Source organism: Osmia bicornis, chromosome 5 (genome assembly GCF_907164935.1).
Source record: "Osmia bicornis bicornis chromosome 5, iOsmBic2.1, whole genome shotgun sequence".
Taxonomy (NCBI): Eukaryota; Metazoa; Arthropoda; class Insecta; order Hymenoptera; family Megachilidae; genus Osmia; species Osmia bicornis.
This window is the reverse complement of record NC_060220.1, coordinates 5,486,439-5,503,395: the sequence shown is the minus strand read 5'-3', so window position 1 is coordinate 5,503,395 and position 16,957 is coordinate 5,486,439. Positions and strand designations below refer to the sequence as shown.

General features: G+C 39.1%; 1 protein-coding gene across 1 annotated transcript in view; it reads right to left on the bottom strand.

Moving 5' to 3' along the window:
* Window positions 1-13: 13 nt before the first annotated feature.
* Window positions 14-16,957, bottom strand: part of LOC114877926 (breast cancer anti-estrogen resistance protein 1) — a 48,031-nt gene continuing 31,087 nt past the window's right edge. Inside the window, exons 4-9 of the mRNA XM_029191099.2 lie at window positions 7,099-7,225; window positions 5,212-5,512; window positions 4,143-4,495; window positions 3,514-3,806; window positions 3,029-3,385; window positions 14-2,951 (exon numbers count right to left, since the gene is read on the bottom strand). Of these exons, the coding sequence (XP_029046932.1) occupies window positions 2,664-2,951; window positions 3,029-3,385; window positions 3,514-3,806; window positions 4,143-4,495; window positions 5,212-5,512; window positions 7,099-7,225 (1,719 nt within the window). The 3' untranslated portion in view covers window positions 14-2,663. The remainder of the gene's footprint in view (window positions 2,952-3,028; window positions 3,386-3,513; window positions 3,807-4,142; window positions 4,496-5,211; window positions 5,513-7,098; window positions 7,226-16,957) is intronic.

The following is a 16,957-nucleotide window of genomic DNA, read 5'->3' as shown; positions in this document are numbered from 1 at the left end:
TTCACTACCTGTATACATATTTAATTAATCTTTATTGAACTATTATAACTATAATATACATGTAACGCGCCAGTATACAAAATTATCATTCGGGTTTTACCAAGCGAATCAAGTACGAACGGATATCAACTTTTTGAAAAAAACCTCGCATCTACTTCACGTAAAACAATTCTAATTATCTTTTCTAATTCTAAATACCTCGCGTATTTCCTTGAGTATAATTCGATGCTTAGAAATTAAAACTCGACAATTGCACAATGTCAAACATCTTTTTGTGTAACTGCTGCGTTGGTACATTATTGTATTTGTGTATACATCATAATAGGAATAATTGTAATATACATATATATGTATATATATATATAAATATACTTATGTACACATTAAATGTCTTTAAATTAACACAATCGATTCAGTTCGAAGGACTTAAACGTTAATTAATCATCTGATTTCTTGATACACTTTAAGATTACTAATTACATTAATAGGTATCCAAAATTTAACGCAATAATAATTAACGATAAATCGTTGAATTATGATAAAATTCCAACCGGAAGTCTTCACTGACAACGAATTCCGTGGGTGCTCAATTAGAAGAAACTCCAGGTACCATGTACAATCAATTGAAATTACTTAAAGTAATAAAGACGATGCATAATTTATGCGTGTTTATTTTTAAATATATATATATATTCAAAGAAATAGTTCATCTAATAGCATGTCACGATTATCAGAATAAGATTCAACGAGAATGTGATAAGCACCTATTGGTATCGGCTATGTATAAATTCTAAATATACAGTAAACTCTAAATGCCTGAAAAATGCATTTTATCATACAAATACGCTCCGCCAATAAATTATAATACAAGTCCCATAAACGAGTCCGTGTTCACGCGATATGCTCGGTTATATGGTATCTAAAAAATAAACTATAAGCTATATCGTAGCAGATACTCTAAAAGTGCGGATTATTTATTGAAACGTATCTTATCGTTCCAACGATCCTCCAGTTTTCGCCAATTCAAAGAAGAAAACGAGAAAAGACTGCGTCTGATGGCGAAAAGTAAATCCTTTGAAAGATACATCGACCTTAAAAGGCGCATTCATAATGTGTGGTTGTTGAATATTAAGGTAGATTAGTTTCTCAAACAATCAAAGAAGATAATTTGTCGTCTAAAGTTGAGAGGATACAATGAAAGAAAAAGAATTTCATTTATCTCCCTACATTTCTTTTCAATAACATTTCTAATCCTGCCGATTATAAAAGTACTTTAAGCTTATGCCAATGTCAAGAACGAATGATGAAAGTTTTATAATCAGCAGGAGATTTGACAATGATTGATTAAGTGATCGTGTATAAGGCGTATCGTTTTCCAAGTTATTGTTTTCGTTACTCCTGTAAGGGGAGTTTGATTGTGTCGAATCGTCTGATCGAAGTGATTGTATACATCTACAAATCGAATGGTTCTTTTTTTGCAAGTCTTCGCTGTGCGTTTGGATGATCCTGGAAGAGCCATAAAAAGGCTTGAGGCACGAAAAAGTCGTGCTCCTTTCAATAAAGTTGTATAAAATTTTCTTAAAATTGGCCTTCGAAAGGACAGATTTTACGTTTTTGTTCGCAGTGAAATTTTTGTATAAACCTCGCTGTTGCTCTTAATTGTAGAAAATTCCATATTGCATTCGTGGCTCTTTTCCTGGCAGCGCCGGAGTAAGGGTGGGTCTAAGGGAGGCTACAGCCCAGGATCCAGAAATCTTAATTCGATCCTATTTCCTGGCATTGTGTTCTTTTCTCTAATATTTTTTATCATCAACCTATATTCTCGTTTCACAGTAACGCGTGAACAAGTTTCTAAACGAAAACGTTATCTTCGCAGCACACATCTATGACAATTAATTAACACGTTTTTCATAGCGTTTCAAACGAGTCTCGTTTTTTAAGCAATCAATAATTCTTCGAGAGTCATTTCGAACGCGTTTCACACATGCTCTTATCTTTTACGTTGTTTAATTAGCTTCACATCTTCGGCTAACGACACGGTTACATATTCCCTATAAAAGTCTACGTTCTCTATATTCTCGAGTATACATTACAAAAATGCTTGTCTCGAAAGAGGTTCCCTTACGTTCTACGTACCTGTGGCTTTGGCAGTTGTGTATCTCTAAGTAACGATAGGCCTCGAGAACTCTCTATCGTGGTAAAGAGAGAAAGGTCTAGTTTTGGTCGAACGAAAAAGGAAGTCAGAACGATTCTCGTGGTTCAATTTCCCTTTTCCATCGATTAAATGATCAGAGGTTTAATTTCTAAGTTCTATCCGAGTAATCTGAATAATAATTCTTATTAATCTTCCCCGTATTCTTAAGCTCGACTTTGATGTCGAGTCTTAAGGGTTAGCTGCTCGTTTCTATCAAATGGGCAGTGTACACACGTCTACGATATAGATTGTTGCAATTAAATTTTAATAATTTTTCTGTTCTCGCAATGTTTCTGTAGGCAGAAACTGTTTGATCATTAGGATTGCCGACCAATCCAAGGAACTTGAAGGAGCGGCGGGTTTCGTGCGCCCTAACATAGTCTCTCCGAAGAATAATGAGAAATTCTTCTCAGCTAGCGCATCGCCGAGCTTCTTCCGTATTTAAGATGAGGATCTGCTGTTTCAGCGCTCATGGTTGATGCGCGGCGTGAATCATCGCGACTTTTAGATCCTTGGCCAGATGGGAAACGTCCACCACGCTGTCGACCATCTCTTGAACGGCTGATACGCTTGGAAAGAATTGTGCTGCCTGTTTCGTCTTCGACACGGTCTGCGCTAAAGCTTCGTTCAGTGCGTTCGCACACTGCAGCACCCGTGTTCTCACGTCGTTTCTGGTCACGTTTCTATGCACCGTGTCACCGATATGCACTAGCCTGTGAGCGCTCAACACCACGAATTTCCCATGAGCCAGAAACACCTGTTAAGATAACGACAAATATTTTTGTTAATTCACTGCATTATCCTGTCAACTTGTACCAAGTTTGTGGTACTCACCTTGGGTGGTTGGTTGTGTTCGACCGTCTGCATGAACGCGTCAATGGCATGAGTCAGGTGGTTGCCATGCGTGATCACCTGGGCGGCGTAGAAAGCTAACAATTGTTTGTCGTTGGGATCCATGGGTGTCGGTGTCGTGGGTGGCATTTGAATGGTCGCATGGTCCGACTCGGATACAACACGATCGAAATTACTACGGAGTTCCTGTGGCAACGATGCTCTTACTTCTTCCCTTTGCTTCGCGACTACTTCTCTCGAGTCTAGATTCACGTAATCGTAATCCTCGCCGGCACCGCTGTTATTACTGCTACCGGTCGAGATGATCGACGATCGTTTGAAGAGCAGCGTCGAGTTACCCTGTTGGTGAAGTTTTATAGATTAGAGTTAGAAAGAATAGATATCAAGGCATTAAAACAATTGTATTAGAAATAAAAGAACAAAACAGATATTCCTAAGACGTATATTTCTTCTCAATGGATACTCACCTGAATGAAACTGGCGACCTGACGAACGTCTTCCGTGAGTGCTCTAGCGCACGCAATCAGCTGATCGAGTGGATCCGGTTGCACCGTTGACAGAATGGTGGAAGGTGGGCCGTTAGTAGGTGTCAGAGTTTCGCTAGCCCCGCGACAAAGTTTCTCGGCATCCCATTCCATCGCGTCCAATTCGGTGGCGGCTTCCTGTACGAGCTTGTCGGAATCACGAAGAGCCTTGACCAAGGGTCGCAATTTAGAAGCTAACCCTTTGTCCGGTGCTTTACCCGCGTTTCCTAGCGTTCCTGCGCAAAAATCATCGAAGTCCCCTTCAATTGAATCCTTTCTAGGAGCTGCTTCGTTAATTCGAAGCCGACCGGTTGTTCTTCGTCGAGAGGCACTTTGCGTGTGGGCTGCTTCACCCTCGCGAAAATAATTCGAGTGTTCGTGGAAGAGGTTCTTTTCGTTCCGGTGCGTACATCTCGGTTGGTGGTAACGAGGATAGAATTTGGAACGATGGAAGGATTTTTTATTTTTATTACTTCAGAATAATGAAATTATTTAAGAATTGAATTTCAAGGATTGAAGGATTAATAGAGGTTTTAGTTGTATGAATAATTAAAGTAAATAAGTGAAATTACCTTCAGCAAATTCAGCTAGGTCGTGCAAGGAGGTTCTAAGTCTAAGAGCAGCCAGCCTAAGATCCATTAAGGTAGCGTCTAATCGTTGAGCCGTTCTCCATCCGGGACTAACGAAGCCGAGTAACCTAGCTATCGCAGCCGATGCCTCGCTCTGCAGCCTTTGTAGACCTTCCAAAGCGGAGTCCAGCTCCAGAGGAAGCTCCTTGCTAACTGGAACGTCATAGATTTGCTGCGTTTGCGGTGGTGGTGGAGGTGTCGGTGTCTTTGGCACGGGTGTGTTGTGCCGGGACGGTAACGAGGAAGCTGGAAGACGCGATCGAGGTACATCGTAATCGGGGGCAGCCAGGCTCGATCTGAAACAGGAATATTTTTCTGTTAGTATATCACGATACATGCTTTTAATTGCGATACACCGAATAAAATTCCAAGATATTATATCTAAATATAAATTTTAGAACATTAGACCCGAAAAGAAATTAAGTAGATTAAAAAGGGTTAATTTTTAGAAATCGTTACCATTGCTTTCGAAACGTAAAATTTTCTCAATGCAAGTCGGATTTCGACCTGAAATTGCGAACGAAACCTATTGCTCTTCTTGTTTTTTCGACCGTAAATGGAACCAATTCCCTCGAAAGTACAGTAGGAATGACCGCTGTTGGCACTGGTCCGGTATTTAAACTCGAGTTTCTAGAAATAAATCACTTCCTACCAGCTGTATGCCTCGTTACCTTAGCAAATGTACGAAGTTCAACGTTCTCGATGTTAATGCTTCGAATGACCTCATGGGATCATCATCCGTATAAAACAAAATTAGATGCTATTGAAAATACTAGAAGTAAAAGTATTTTATTTTTCATCACTTTATCAAAAAACTTAAACTTTCAATTTAAAGAAGTTAAAATTCCATGATATAAATTGAATACAAAATTTTTCATATAAAATTCCGTGCACCTTATGAATTTCATGATTCTAGATACCAGAATTATTCCTACTACCCCATCCTAAAAATATATACATTCTATGTCACAGAACAAAAAATAAAGTTTCATTATTTCGAAGGATCACTTACCGGTTCGATCCACTGAGAGATCCATCGTTCGTAAGACTGGACGCGGAGCTGCTGGGTGTGAGGGGTTGCAACGACCTGGGCACGTCGTAGCAGTCCAAAGGTGTCACCCCCGAGCCTCCAGAACAGTTTGAATTCGGCGTGCAAGAGGTAGGTGGCCTTGGGATATCATAGCACGAGGGTGCAGGACTCGGGCTGCTAGCCGGAGATGGTATCACCGGTACCGCACGTGGTGGCACGTCGTAACAATCGCTCACGTCGCCGCCATTGTCTACCGAACTTCTGCTGCTGGTCGTGTATCGTCCTGGACAGAAATTTGGGACTGGTTAGACTGTTTGGCATTGAGCAGGGTAAGCTGATCGAGAGTACCTGATGCAGAGGAAGCTTCCGTTTACGCTTCAGAGTTAAACTTGCAAACAACCAACGGACAGGTTGTAGGATTTATTGCAATATTCATGGTGCAGGGCTTGATCTGAAGGGAAAATCGTTGTACGAAACTTTGGTATTAGTAAACAATGGTGGATACTAGGTACTATCGGGTATCAGGTTAATTTGTGCAATATCGAGAATGGTAAGGAAAACGAAGATTTTTCTTCAGGGAAAATGGAGATGGACTCGTCCCGTAGGTTTCCCCCAGTTTTCCGGATTCCCAAGTTTCCAAGTTCCCGATTATTACCATAGACCTCTCTTTCCCAGGGTTTCTAGCTCCCTCCATAGGATAACTAACAATAAGAAACGGGGTCCCATATGTACGTCTATGGTCTCTCATAGGAGGTGGGAGATCAAAGTAGAAAGGTAGAGAAGAAAGATACTAATATTCAACAGGCTATAAATAATAACTTGTAATAATTATTATTTTCTGAAGAACGTATATCAGACACTATTTTATTACCCAGTAGAAATAACGATATCGTTAATTTATTTACGAAGTAGGTATCATAGTCACGCGATCAGGATACCATTGTTCTCGCTTTAAGAATACGAATTTTAAATTCGCAATGAAGTTAGTCGGTCAATAGCAGAGCTAAACCAGGATCAGCAATCTTTCACCATGGAGATTGCTTAAGACTGCGCGAGATAACTTTGTAATTTTCACCGCTAATGTTCGCGATTGAGAAATGGCTTGGATATGTAGGTTCAAAGTTACTATTACACTTTTCTTCGATTTTTTAATAGAACATATCGTTGAATGGTTATTTTATGCAAATACATATTTGTTATAAAGCTTAACAGTTTAAAAGTTTTTCAAATATTTTTGTACTCCTTTTCCTATACCGATAACACCCTGAGATATGCATTATGTATAGGTTTTTATAATACAGGACGGCTACTATTTTTCAAAACAACATGTGTATTCATGAAGCAACCATTAATGGTTGTAGAATGGGAATGGAAATCGTATTCGCAGAATGGTCGTTTCATAAAAAAGAATTCCGGTAGGAGCATCAGCATCCTATCGATTCTCAATAAACGCTTCCTATGAAAAGCTCGTTTTCAATCGAACGCCAATGAACAAAAGTTTAATAGTCGATTAAAAACGATTTAAAGAAACGATCTGATGCAGGTTAACATCAATCAGGTTAAAAGTATTTGATAATTCATTTCGTTTCACAATGTATTATAATTTAACAAACGCTTGTCTGTTTATATGAAAAGCTTTTCTTTTTATGCAAATGATAAGTTAATTGATAAATTATTATATTTCTATCATTTAGAAATGAAGAAGATTTAATAAAAATATGAAGTAAAGATAGAATAAGAAAAGCACAATTTTCAATATTTATCTGCAGTTCGGTGTAAATTTCAAAATTCTGCTGAAGTCTCCTCGAAACATTCATGAAAACGTTGCAAATGAATCGCAGGAGAGTAGAACGAAGGGTTGCTACATACCTGAGTTGTGCAAATGCTCGTTATTCGAGTTCAGGGGTGAGTCGTGCCTGGAGGGTGGTGCAGGACTAGCCCGGCTCGCTGGAAGATCGTATAGGTACACGTCGCCGCACTTCTGTGGAGTTACCACCTGCGCAAAAAAGATCAAAGACTGATTAATTATTGCTGAATTATCGAAAAATTATTCGCATATACCATCTACTCTCTCGTGATAAGTCGAAAATTCATAATTGATTTCCCAGTTGAACATTTTTTTATTTTATCGCTTCAATAAAAATGATAAAGTGAATCGAATCGGAACGAATATAATCAATCTAAAACTTTCTATCATTTTAAGAAAAACGATAATCGTTCGAGGAAAATTGTCTCTGAAGAACACTCTCGATGGATCGTGGAATATTGTCCGAGATAATTGTCTCGGAGAAGTTTAAACTGAAATTTGTTGCGAAGAGTGCGCAGCCAGGTTGGATTACCTCTTTCTATTTAAATGAGAGAAATAATTGAATCGTTCGATGTAATGTACCATTAATGAATTTATCGCAGCAAGTGCCAATCAGATGTTCTCATTCCACCATTTTCAAAGTACCTTTCGAAGAACTTCTTCAAGTTCTTTCCAACGTCAAGAGCTTAATTGCAATATTCTGTTAATTGAGTTTCTTCGCGATGCGAATAAAACTTGGGTCAAGATTTCGAACTTTTTCCAACGATATAAAAAGAAGACTGTAACGAAAAAGTTAAAATACATCAAATATTGGTGAAGGAATATATTAACAAAGATTACATCAGGATAACTGCAGAAATAGTTTTTTGAAAATTTGACAACATTTCCTAGAGAAATAGTAGGACAAAAAATTTATTCGTAAGCCGGAATTTTCACAGGTCAGCAATCCATAAAGGCAGGCTCGTAAAATTGTCGACATTAATCTGTGCCGCCTATAAACGCGTGAACCGTGAAATCCTTTTAAATGAACGGGGGCAGAACAAAACGTTAATTGAAACGGCCTGTAGTGTAGAATTAAGCGCTGGTTCGATTTTTGTTCGAAATTCGATTTCACAACGAAATAGTTTTCGTTAAAGCAGAATATAGTTTTTTGTTTGATTAAAATATAGGTACTGTATCTAGTCCTCAATTACCGAACATCGTTACACGATCAATAATAACTAGAAACTGAAGCTCGTTAAACGTTTCCACGAGGATTGCTCGAAATCCTATCAGAAATCAGTCGAATCTTTGATCTCCGAAGACGAGCTTTGATAGCTGATTTCACACGCTAATGCAAATATTATGAAGGCAAACGTAAGCGCGAGGAATACTAATTAGAGATATCCTAACCATTGGTGTACCTTGGACCTTTTGTACCACGTCTCTTTGAAATTTTCGTAATTTTGGAATTACGAAGTTTTGAAATTTGATAATTTTGCTATCTTGAAACTTTAAAATGATGAAGATGCATATTTTTGGGGAGGGCTCAGTCCAGATTTTCTTTTGAGGTAGGGGTAGGACCACCTCCGTTTCTACATACTTACGTCAATGCGACACCCACTTGATCCATAATTAAATACATTATAGAAAACACACGTTCAAACAGGGCTTATCCAGTGAAATACCCAGGAACCTGGAGTTGCACGCGGGATTAGGGTGACGGTGGTCGGATGCGCGAGCACATGTCTGCCTTCGGTGAACCGCGAGGCTGCACCGAGGGAAAATGCAATTTCGTCGACAAAATGCGAGTGAAAGAGAGGGTGGAATGCGATGAACGAAGAGGTAGAGTCTGCGGGGGGTGACGAAGAGGAAAAGAGGAGGAATGCATCCCTCTAGAACGCAATCTCTGGGCTCATCGCCCACTGCTTTACAATAATAGAGGCTCTTCAACCCTTGCGTTATACATAAGCGTGCTACACTTTTATTCTTTCTTCTATCCCGATTCATGAAGCCGGGGTCCTCTCATTGCCGTTTCCATACCTGTACACGACGTGTTTCGTTATTAGTTTCGAGGGAAAGAGTTGGGTTTTTCATCGATGACGATATCGATCGGTAATACTTCATGAAATACTCGAACAGAATACGATACAACATAAAGAACTGCTTCGGAAGAAATGTGAAGAAGAGGAATTAACCGCTTAAAATTGTTCAGTTTGAGTTGTTAATTAACATAGGTAAGAAGTTTGTCGACGTATGGAGTAATGGAACTTGTAATGAGTTTTGGTCGTCAAGCACACAGCGATATTATATAACTGGGGAAATCTAGGACACCTTCTGTATCGTACTCCACACTTTAACCCTAATTTCATCTAAAAAGGGTTCATCCCCATCTTATTATGACTCAAACATCGTTCGATGGATTAACGTCTTAAAATCAGTCAAAAATAAAGATAAGGAAGTATCCATACGATGTTCAATATCCTGGCAGAAGTAGCCCGGTGAATGTGGGTCAATCCTTATCGTTGGCGAACGGCGTGCCAACCCTCGAAATAACGGAGTGCCACACCCCTTTGCCGAAAGCATCCCCTGCGCAAGGACTCGTCATCGATAAACCGTGATCAAACTCCGACCGCAAATCATTTCGGCCCCATTTCATTCAACGATCATGCCTGATGGTTGCCATGACGATACGCTCAAATGCTTCTTGAAACGGACCGAAAAAAGTCTGACGAGATAGGGGAGTTTATGTTTTGTGTTTGCTAACAGTGATGGGTATGTTTGCAAAGTTTCCATTGGAAAGGGTTTTCTCTCTGAATGAAATATTTTGTTTGAAGTAATGTTCGGGTCTGTGTAGGTATTTAACTCTTTGTTGCATGATTTTTATTTTTTAATTTTGAAAAGGAATATAGAAGGAAATGAAAATTTTAATTTACTCCACACATTCACAGGAACGATCTTTCCACCCTTATACTCCGCTTCACGTCTCCTGAAATCGATTTTCCTCTACGATGCCTTGTATTCCTCGCTCCCGTCACCTAATTTCGTTCCGTAAATTAGCTCGACTGTTACTGTCACTGGGTGCAGTCGGAAATCAAAGATAATCTCGTTTAGTTCACATTCGCTTTATTCGCACGCACCCTGTAGAAAGCCCCCGATTGACTGCATCTCGAGACTAGCTTTAGAGCCCTGTGTAATCAGATTGATCGAGACTCTGAGTCATAGTCATCGTATCGAGCAGAGACATGATCGAATTTGCAATCGTACTCTACTCTGTCAAGTACTTCTTTAATGTATAGTTGGGCGCGAAAATATTGTTTAATCGTAAATTAATTTCTGCGGGATGACTGATGTACATAATCTATTATGCACTTGATTGAAAATAAATTGTTTTATTTAAAAAAATCTTTTCTCCACCACTTCCCATCGCTACTCCACAGTTATAATTGAAATTCAAAATAATGTTTCATTTCACCATAAATGCGGCACGTGTTTCATGCATTTGAAGTGTAATCTGCGTGACGAGTGCGACATTGTCATTATACAGCAAGGGGTGATTACAGTACGCACGAGGATAACATGTGGTAAAACATGATTTAATTTAAAATTGTTAAAATATGATCGTGTCCATGTTGTTTCCATCGTAAATGAAATTTAGAGCAGGAAATGATATACAGTATTAAATTAAATTTAATACTTGTGATCCACCATCCAAGAGTTAATTAATCGACGGATCGCCTCTTACGAATGCAGTTTCAGGAATTAGTAGAGATAACCTTGCGACAATTAAGCGGATACTGCTGTCTCAACTCTGATTCAAACCCCATTGTCTCACTACATTATAGTTCACCTAGTCGGCACAGCTTCAAGAGTGAATTCTCGATAGCGACTAAACTAACATCACGAATCAATCGAACGCTGATCAAATATAATTAACATGAACCAACTCTGAAATCTCATGAATTAATAATCAGAATTGCTGCATATTAAGTGGTAAATTTCAAATGTCAAAAGTCTGACATTATTTTGGGACAAAAAAAATTATGTAAATCAGGACTTGTAGCATATCAGTCAGAGAGGGACTGGCGATTTACATGTAACACGTGTACGCACACGCGTAGAGAAAGATGATAAACCCTGGTTGGGGTAGGTCCGTGTCTCCTGGGCGTAACTCGTCATTTATCGGGGAGGATCAACGACATCGTTGGATTAGTAACTCCCTGGTGACGTATGCAAGAGCCGACAACCACGGGGCACGAAAGACACGAGGCTTTTCAGGCTGCATTGTACATACATATGTTGTGTTCCCGCCACACCAAGCAAATCGGGGCACGAGGTACCGCTAGAGTGACAAGACAAGATGACCGCCGAAACGCACACCCCTTTCAAGGAAAGGTGACAATTGCAGACTGTCAAAGAAACTGAAATCAACCAGCTGTGGTTGGTTTCGTGAATTAAAGCAGCACGCGATTCCACTATTACGTTCTTTCACGGCATGAATCGAATAGTACTATAGTAGTGGACTCGTAGTAGGGGGTGGATGGTCGGAGGAGGTAGGTTTCGACGTGAAAAAGGGGGTGGACGTTTGGCCTGGCACGAGTACGAGGGGGGAGGGGGGTGGGAGAGCGTCGGTCGATACCAGCGTCGCGGCGCTAACTGTGAAAGCCTGTATTACCCCATGGATGCTCGCGAGGGAAAGAGGGAGGGAAAATGGAGGTGGTGGAAGCGAGATGGAAGATGGAATCGGAGGAAAAGCAGAAGAGCGACGAGGAAAATGTAGATGGAGAAGGTGGAGAGAAATACAGAGGGGGTTGTTGGGAGGGAGATGGAGGATGCAAAGGAAGAAGAGGGTGGTAGGGTAAGAGAAACAGAGGAGATAGAAAGACGGTCACCATGGAAACGTGAAAGGAGTCTCCCTACCTCGTATCAGGACCTTCAGGCTGTCTCAGGGAGTGATAAGGATTTTTCTATTCGAACGTGCGGTTAAGGGTTGCAAGGGTTAGACTCGATGACATGGTGAATTTGACACTAGTATTGTTTAGAGTTTGAGTGCCACTTGCCTTTCTATTAAATCAAGATACCGATGCTTGTATGCACTTTTGATTATGGATTTTTATTTTTAAGGGAATTTCATGTAATAGTAATGTATTTATATTAATTTTATATTATATTCTACACTTAAAATTCAAATAAGAAATATACATCTCTTAAAAAATTTTAGTTTGGAAAGAAAATAAATTCATTTTAGAAGAATACAATAAACTTTTGAAATCTAAACACAAAGAAAATTGTGATATTAAATCCGCCTCTCATGAACTTATGCTACTTGATACTTGAACTCGAAAACTTCTTAAGCATTTCTATCCGTTAAAACACAGTTTTCTTCTTGTTACTCGTTTTACTAATTCAGTTCTCGTGAAATGTAAATCAGCTAGGATTTTCTACAAGTGACGACAAAGGAATTACACAGACTTTCGAGGATTAATCCTGGTTTTAGAAACTTGTTACAAGACGCGATAAGGGTAAAGTTTGGGCAGACGAGAAAGGATAGTACCTGAAGAAGTGTCATAGTTTTTATGGGATGGTCAAAGTTGAAGATCCACTAAAAGAACTTTAAAAGATAATTTTAAAAAATATTAGATGTACTTTTGTTATATTTGAGAGGAATATGTGCTGCATTAATATTTATCATTTCTTTTTAAATTTAGAAACTATAATTTATTATCATTGCATTTCTTATTTCTCAAATTGAAAGCCAAATTTTTTTGCAGAAGACACTTTTAATTATTACATGAAACTCGTTAAATATCTCTACCTTTGCAAGCGATTCTTTGCATCGTTACACGTCCATCCCCTGTCTCGCCCATATGAAAAATTTTCCATCCCCAGATGTAATCATTTTCCCTGGCGATCGATAGGAAGGAAGCGTGGTTCATTATAAACAGGGAACGCCATATTTTCATGGTGGTAGATATTACGCACCACGGATTTAATATAATCAAGTAATTAAAAAAGGAAAAATTTTCTTGAATAGCATTACTATTATACTAATATTGTAATTAGAATTTCAAATTTATTTTTTTATCAATACAGTTCAGTTTCTAAATTATAGCAAGGCGACTGGTGTGTTATTTATTCACTTTCATAACTCATTACAAGTCCCATTAGTTCTCCTTTTTCAGCGGAAAGCACGGGACATTAGTTTCAAATTGCCACGTGTCGTGTCAAGAGTCCGGAAATTGGAAACAAGAAAAATTAGGGTAGAGAAAGTGTGTCTGATTAATACACTTCATTTACTCTGATCGTGGGAAAAATATTCAAACAAACAGAAACAATCAATTATAGAAGATTAATATTTTTAGAACTATTCTGGACCAAATTGACATTGGTTTAAGCAATAAGCATTAATTTTTCTAATCATAATTACAATTAATTTTTTCTTAATTATTATTCAGATATTCTACGGTTAATAATTCAACAATTTTATTTCGAAAGTGATGTAAGTCCATTTAAAAAAAAAATAAGAGAACAAAAAATTAAGATTATTCCAATTGAGAATCTGTAGTGAGATGTATCGCAATAACGAAGGGGAAAGTTGTGTCTCTCATAAAGCTACCTGTTACGTTACAATCGTCCCCGTTAATCTACGTCTGGTGCGCATTTTTTATGTGTCAAGTGACGTAATGACTGGAGATAACACGACACACGATCGGTGCACGTTCGACGAACTTTACCTGCAACTGAACCTACGCGTTTCCATAATGAAGTCACCCACGTGCGAATATCTCTGGAACTCACGCGAACACGTGTGCAAGTGTCGGAGACAGTAAAGGAGCAGAGAAAATGTAAAACACTCTCCCTTCTAATACTAGGATAGAATCATTCAGACTTCTTATTTCATATTATAGAAATTATTTAAAAAATAAGGAAAGAAATGAAAAATAAATAAAAATATCATTCCATCAACATAATCTAACTTCAAAGTTACAAATATAAAAAGAAACAGATTTTTCCCTCGCCGAAGAAACTTCTTCTCAACTAGTCAGTCCAATAAGGAGCAACGTCTGTTCCCTAATTACAAGAAAAACAAGAAACGAAGCGATACCAATTACACGTCACGTTCGAGGCCCTCGGTAAAACTGCGTTTCTCTGCGATAACCATCTTCCACCTCTCTGAACCGATCCATTCCGATCAATCCAGCAACGCTCGGATATCGCGCTACTACCAAGCGAGTAGATAATCCCACGCGAACAAGTTTCGCAGTTCATTGATACGGGCTGTTAAAGAGCTCAGCCCACGCCCAGCCTCCTCTCTCTCGCTCTCCACCCCTTTATTTCTCTTTCTCCAGATTTTCCTCTCCCTGTTCCTTTTCCTATGCCATTTTCAGCCGATGCAACGGCAGTTTGCACGCTCGACCGACGCGCAGTGACGGTTTCGAGATCCCGTCACCCCGGGCGACGAATCCTTCTCGTTAACCAACGGAAGAGCTCTTGCTCGATTGTCGGATGTGTCCGGAACACGACGGTTCATCCGGTGATCGGGACAGTTTCCTTTCCACTGGGAATTTCTTTTCTCGATTCACGCGGGATGGAATCGGGGGCGTGACGGAATAATTACGGCGTCAAGGGTGAGGATTTCGAGGGTGGTTTCCGGCGAGACGTGTCCCACGCACGCTTAAAGACTTGATGTTTAGGAGGGGAAGGAGGAATTGTTATACAAGAGATTAGACAGAGCAGAGGTTCCCAATTCTATGCTGACATTTTTTTCTGAATTTTCACAGGATTCTTTATAATACGGATGACGGGATTTCATAGATGAACGAAACGGTAGAGAACGTATTGAACAGTTTCCTGTACCTTTAGTTCCTGCAATACGTTTGCTGGCAACAGAAGCTGCAGCTCGCAGTGGAAGCCGAATGGAAGGACGTCAACGGGTTGTGCTGTTCGAAAGTAAATTTAATACGAGAAGTTAGCGTACGTTACTGGTCGTTACTGACCGAGGGAGCCGAACCAGCCACGATCTGGTTATTCTATTTAACGTCGCCGGAGCACGAAGCCACTTTCGCCTACGTCGTGAATACTCCTGGTTTCTCCTCTTGCTTCCCCATGCTTATACTCAACCAAGCACAATATCCGTGCGACACAACAAAACCCTCCTTCTTTCTGACTTCTACTTGTTAACATGCTTTACCGTGTACATATTTCTTTTCTATTGTACCTTTCATTCCACCTGGCTTTCACGATTATGCTATTAAAGTTACTTTAATGAGAATCAAAAGTTTGTACAAGATTGAAAGTTGTTGCATATTAAATGGCCGATTTATGAACATTAAAAGTTCGACCAATTTATTTAATGAAACACTGTGTAAAATTGAATTTTTTAAATATTATACGAAGCAAAATTTATAATTATAAATGTTTAAAAAATACACAATAGACTATTTAAAAAGTGTGGGTACATTATTGCATTCATCCTCTGACCATCACGTAAATTACAACCCCCTTAATTAGACAGTTAATTCATCTCTTGATTCCGTCTAATTAATGCTCTTTAAGCTCTAAACATTGTCCTTTTATTTTACCTCGTCGCACAAGAAAGGAGATGAAACGAAGCGTAGAGGAAACGCAAGAGAATCAACAGGCAGAATAGGAAGGAAAAAAAGTGAAGAGGGAAATATAAGGGAGGAGAAAAAAATGGAGAAAAAAGGGAGAAAAGCGCGGGGATGAAAGGACCGCGAAACAGGAGAAAAAGAATACGGAAGACTACGAGACAGATATATGTACAGTCTCTGTTTCTATTTTTACAAGAATATGAAGGGACAAGTGGAAAAAGAAGTTGCAGAGAAAAAGGAAAATGAAGAAAAAAATTGAAATCAAAGATATCTCTGCTTCTAAGGAAAGATATAAGTTATCAATAATTTGATAGGGTAGATGATTTCCAAATTATTTTAAATATGTTAATTTAACAAATTCTACGAAATAAATAATATTCTTTGCGTTCGACTCGAAGAGCCTCGAAAAAAGAAGAAGGTACACTTGAGAGAGATGAAGAAAGGGTGTTTGAAGGCGTTCAATAGAAAACGAGAAAAACGACGAAACCTCGACTGTAAGAACGCAAAGTAGAAAGGGTAAGAAGCGAGCAAGATTTTCAGACGGCGATAAAAGAAGAGACATCAAGATTTTCCTAGAAGGAAGGAAGTCAATAAAGACAGATATAGGGAACGGTTAGAAAAAGCATAAGATAGAGACAGAGAGAGTCTGGACTGTGGATGTGTACACGTGATGAAACGCGTCCGCCCTTCTTTGAGCTAAACCGCCCTGCACACATTCCATCGAGATGACTCCAGGGACCCCACTTTGTGTTCTCTTGCGATGGAACGTGTGCGGGTGTTTCGCCGCGCGATTATGAAGCAACACCAAAGTAACTCGGAAGAGAATGTGGCGGGGACGGTAAACAAATTTGAAGCAAATACTCTGGACAAATAGCGAGTATATTTAATTTCTTACTGATGGCTCCAAGTATAGTACGGAGCATAGATGTTTCCTCTAAGGAAAATGGCGATATATGTAGAGAGAAGAAGAAAACTTTATCATTCAGATGTAAATGTTTAAATTTAATATTAGTAATACTATTCAAAATAATATTTTGTTATTATTTTCTAATTATTCTATTATATTTAATTCTTAGTGCCGACCACTGATTCCCACGGTATTTAACGTGTTAAATTAAAATTATCTGTGTTAAATTCTTTACTTCTAATTGAACGTTCGATCGGCACAGTATCCTTGTATTCGAACGGAGCATAAACGAGAGGGAAAGAGAAATGAAAGAAAGAGGAGGCAGAAGTGGCGACGGAGAGTGGATATTGTCTGGACTTACGGACATATAAGGATACCGGTGATCTTTACACGGTGAACGAGACAAGGGAAGCTCCATGTAGG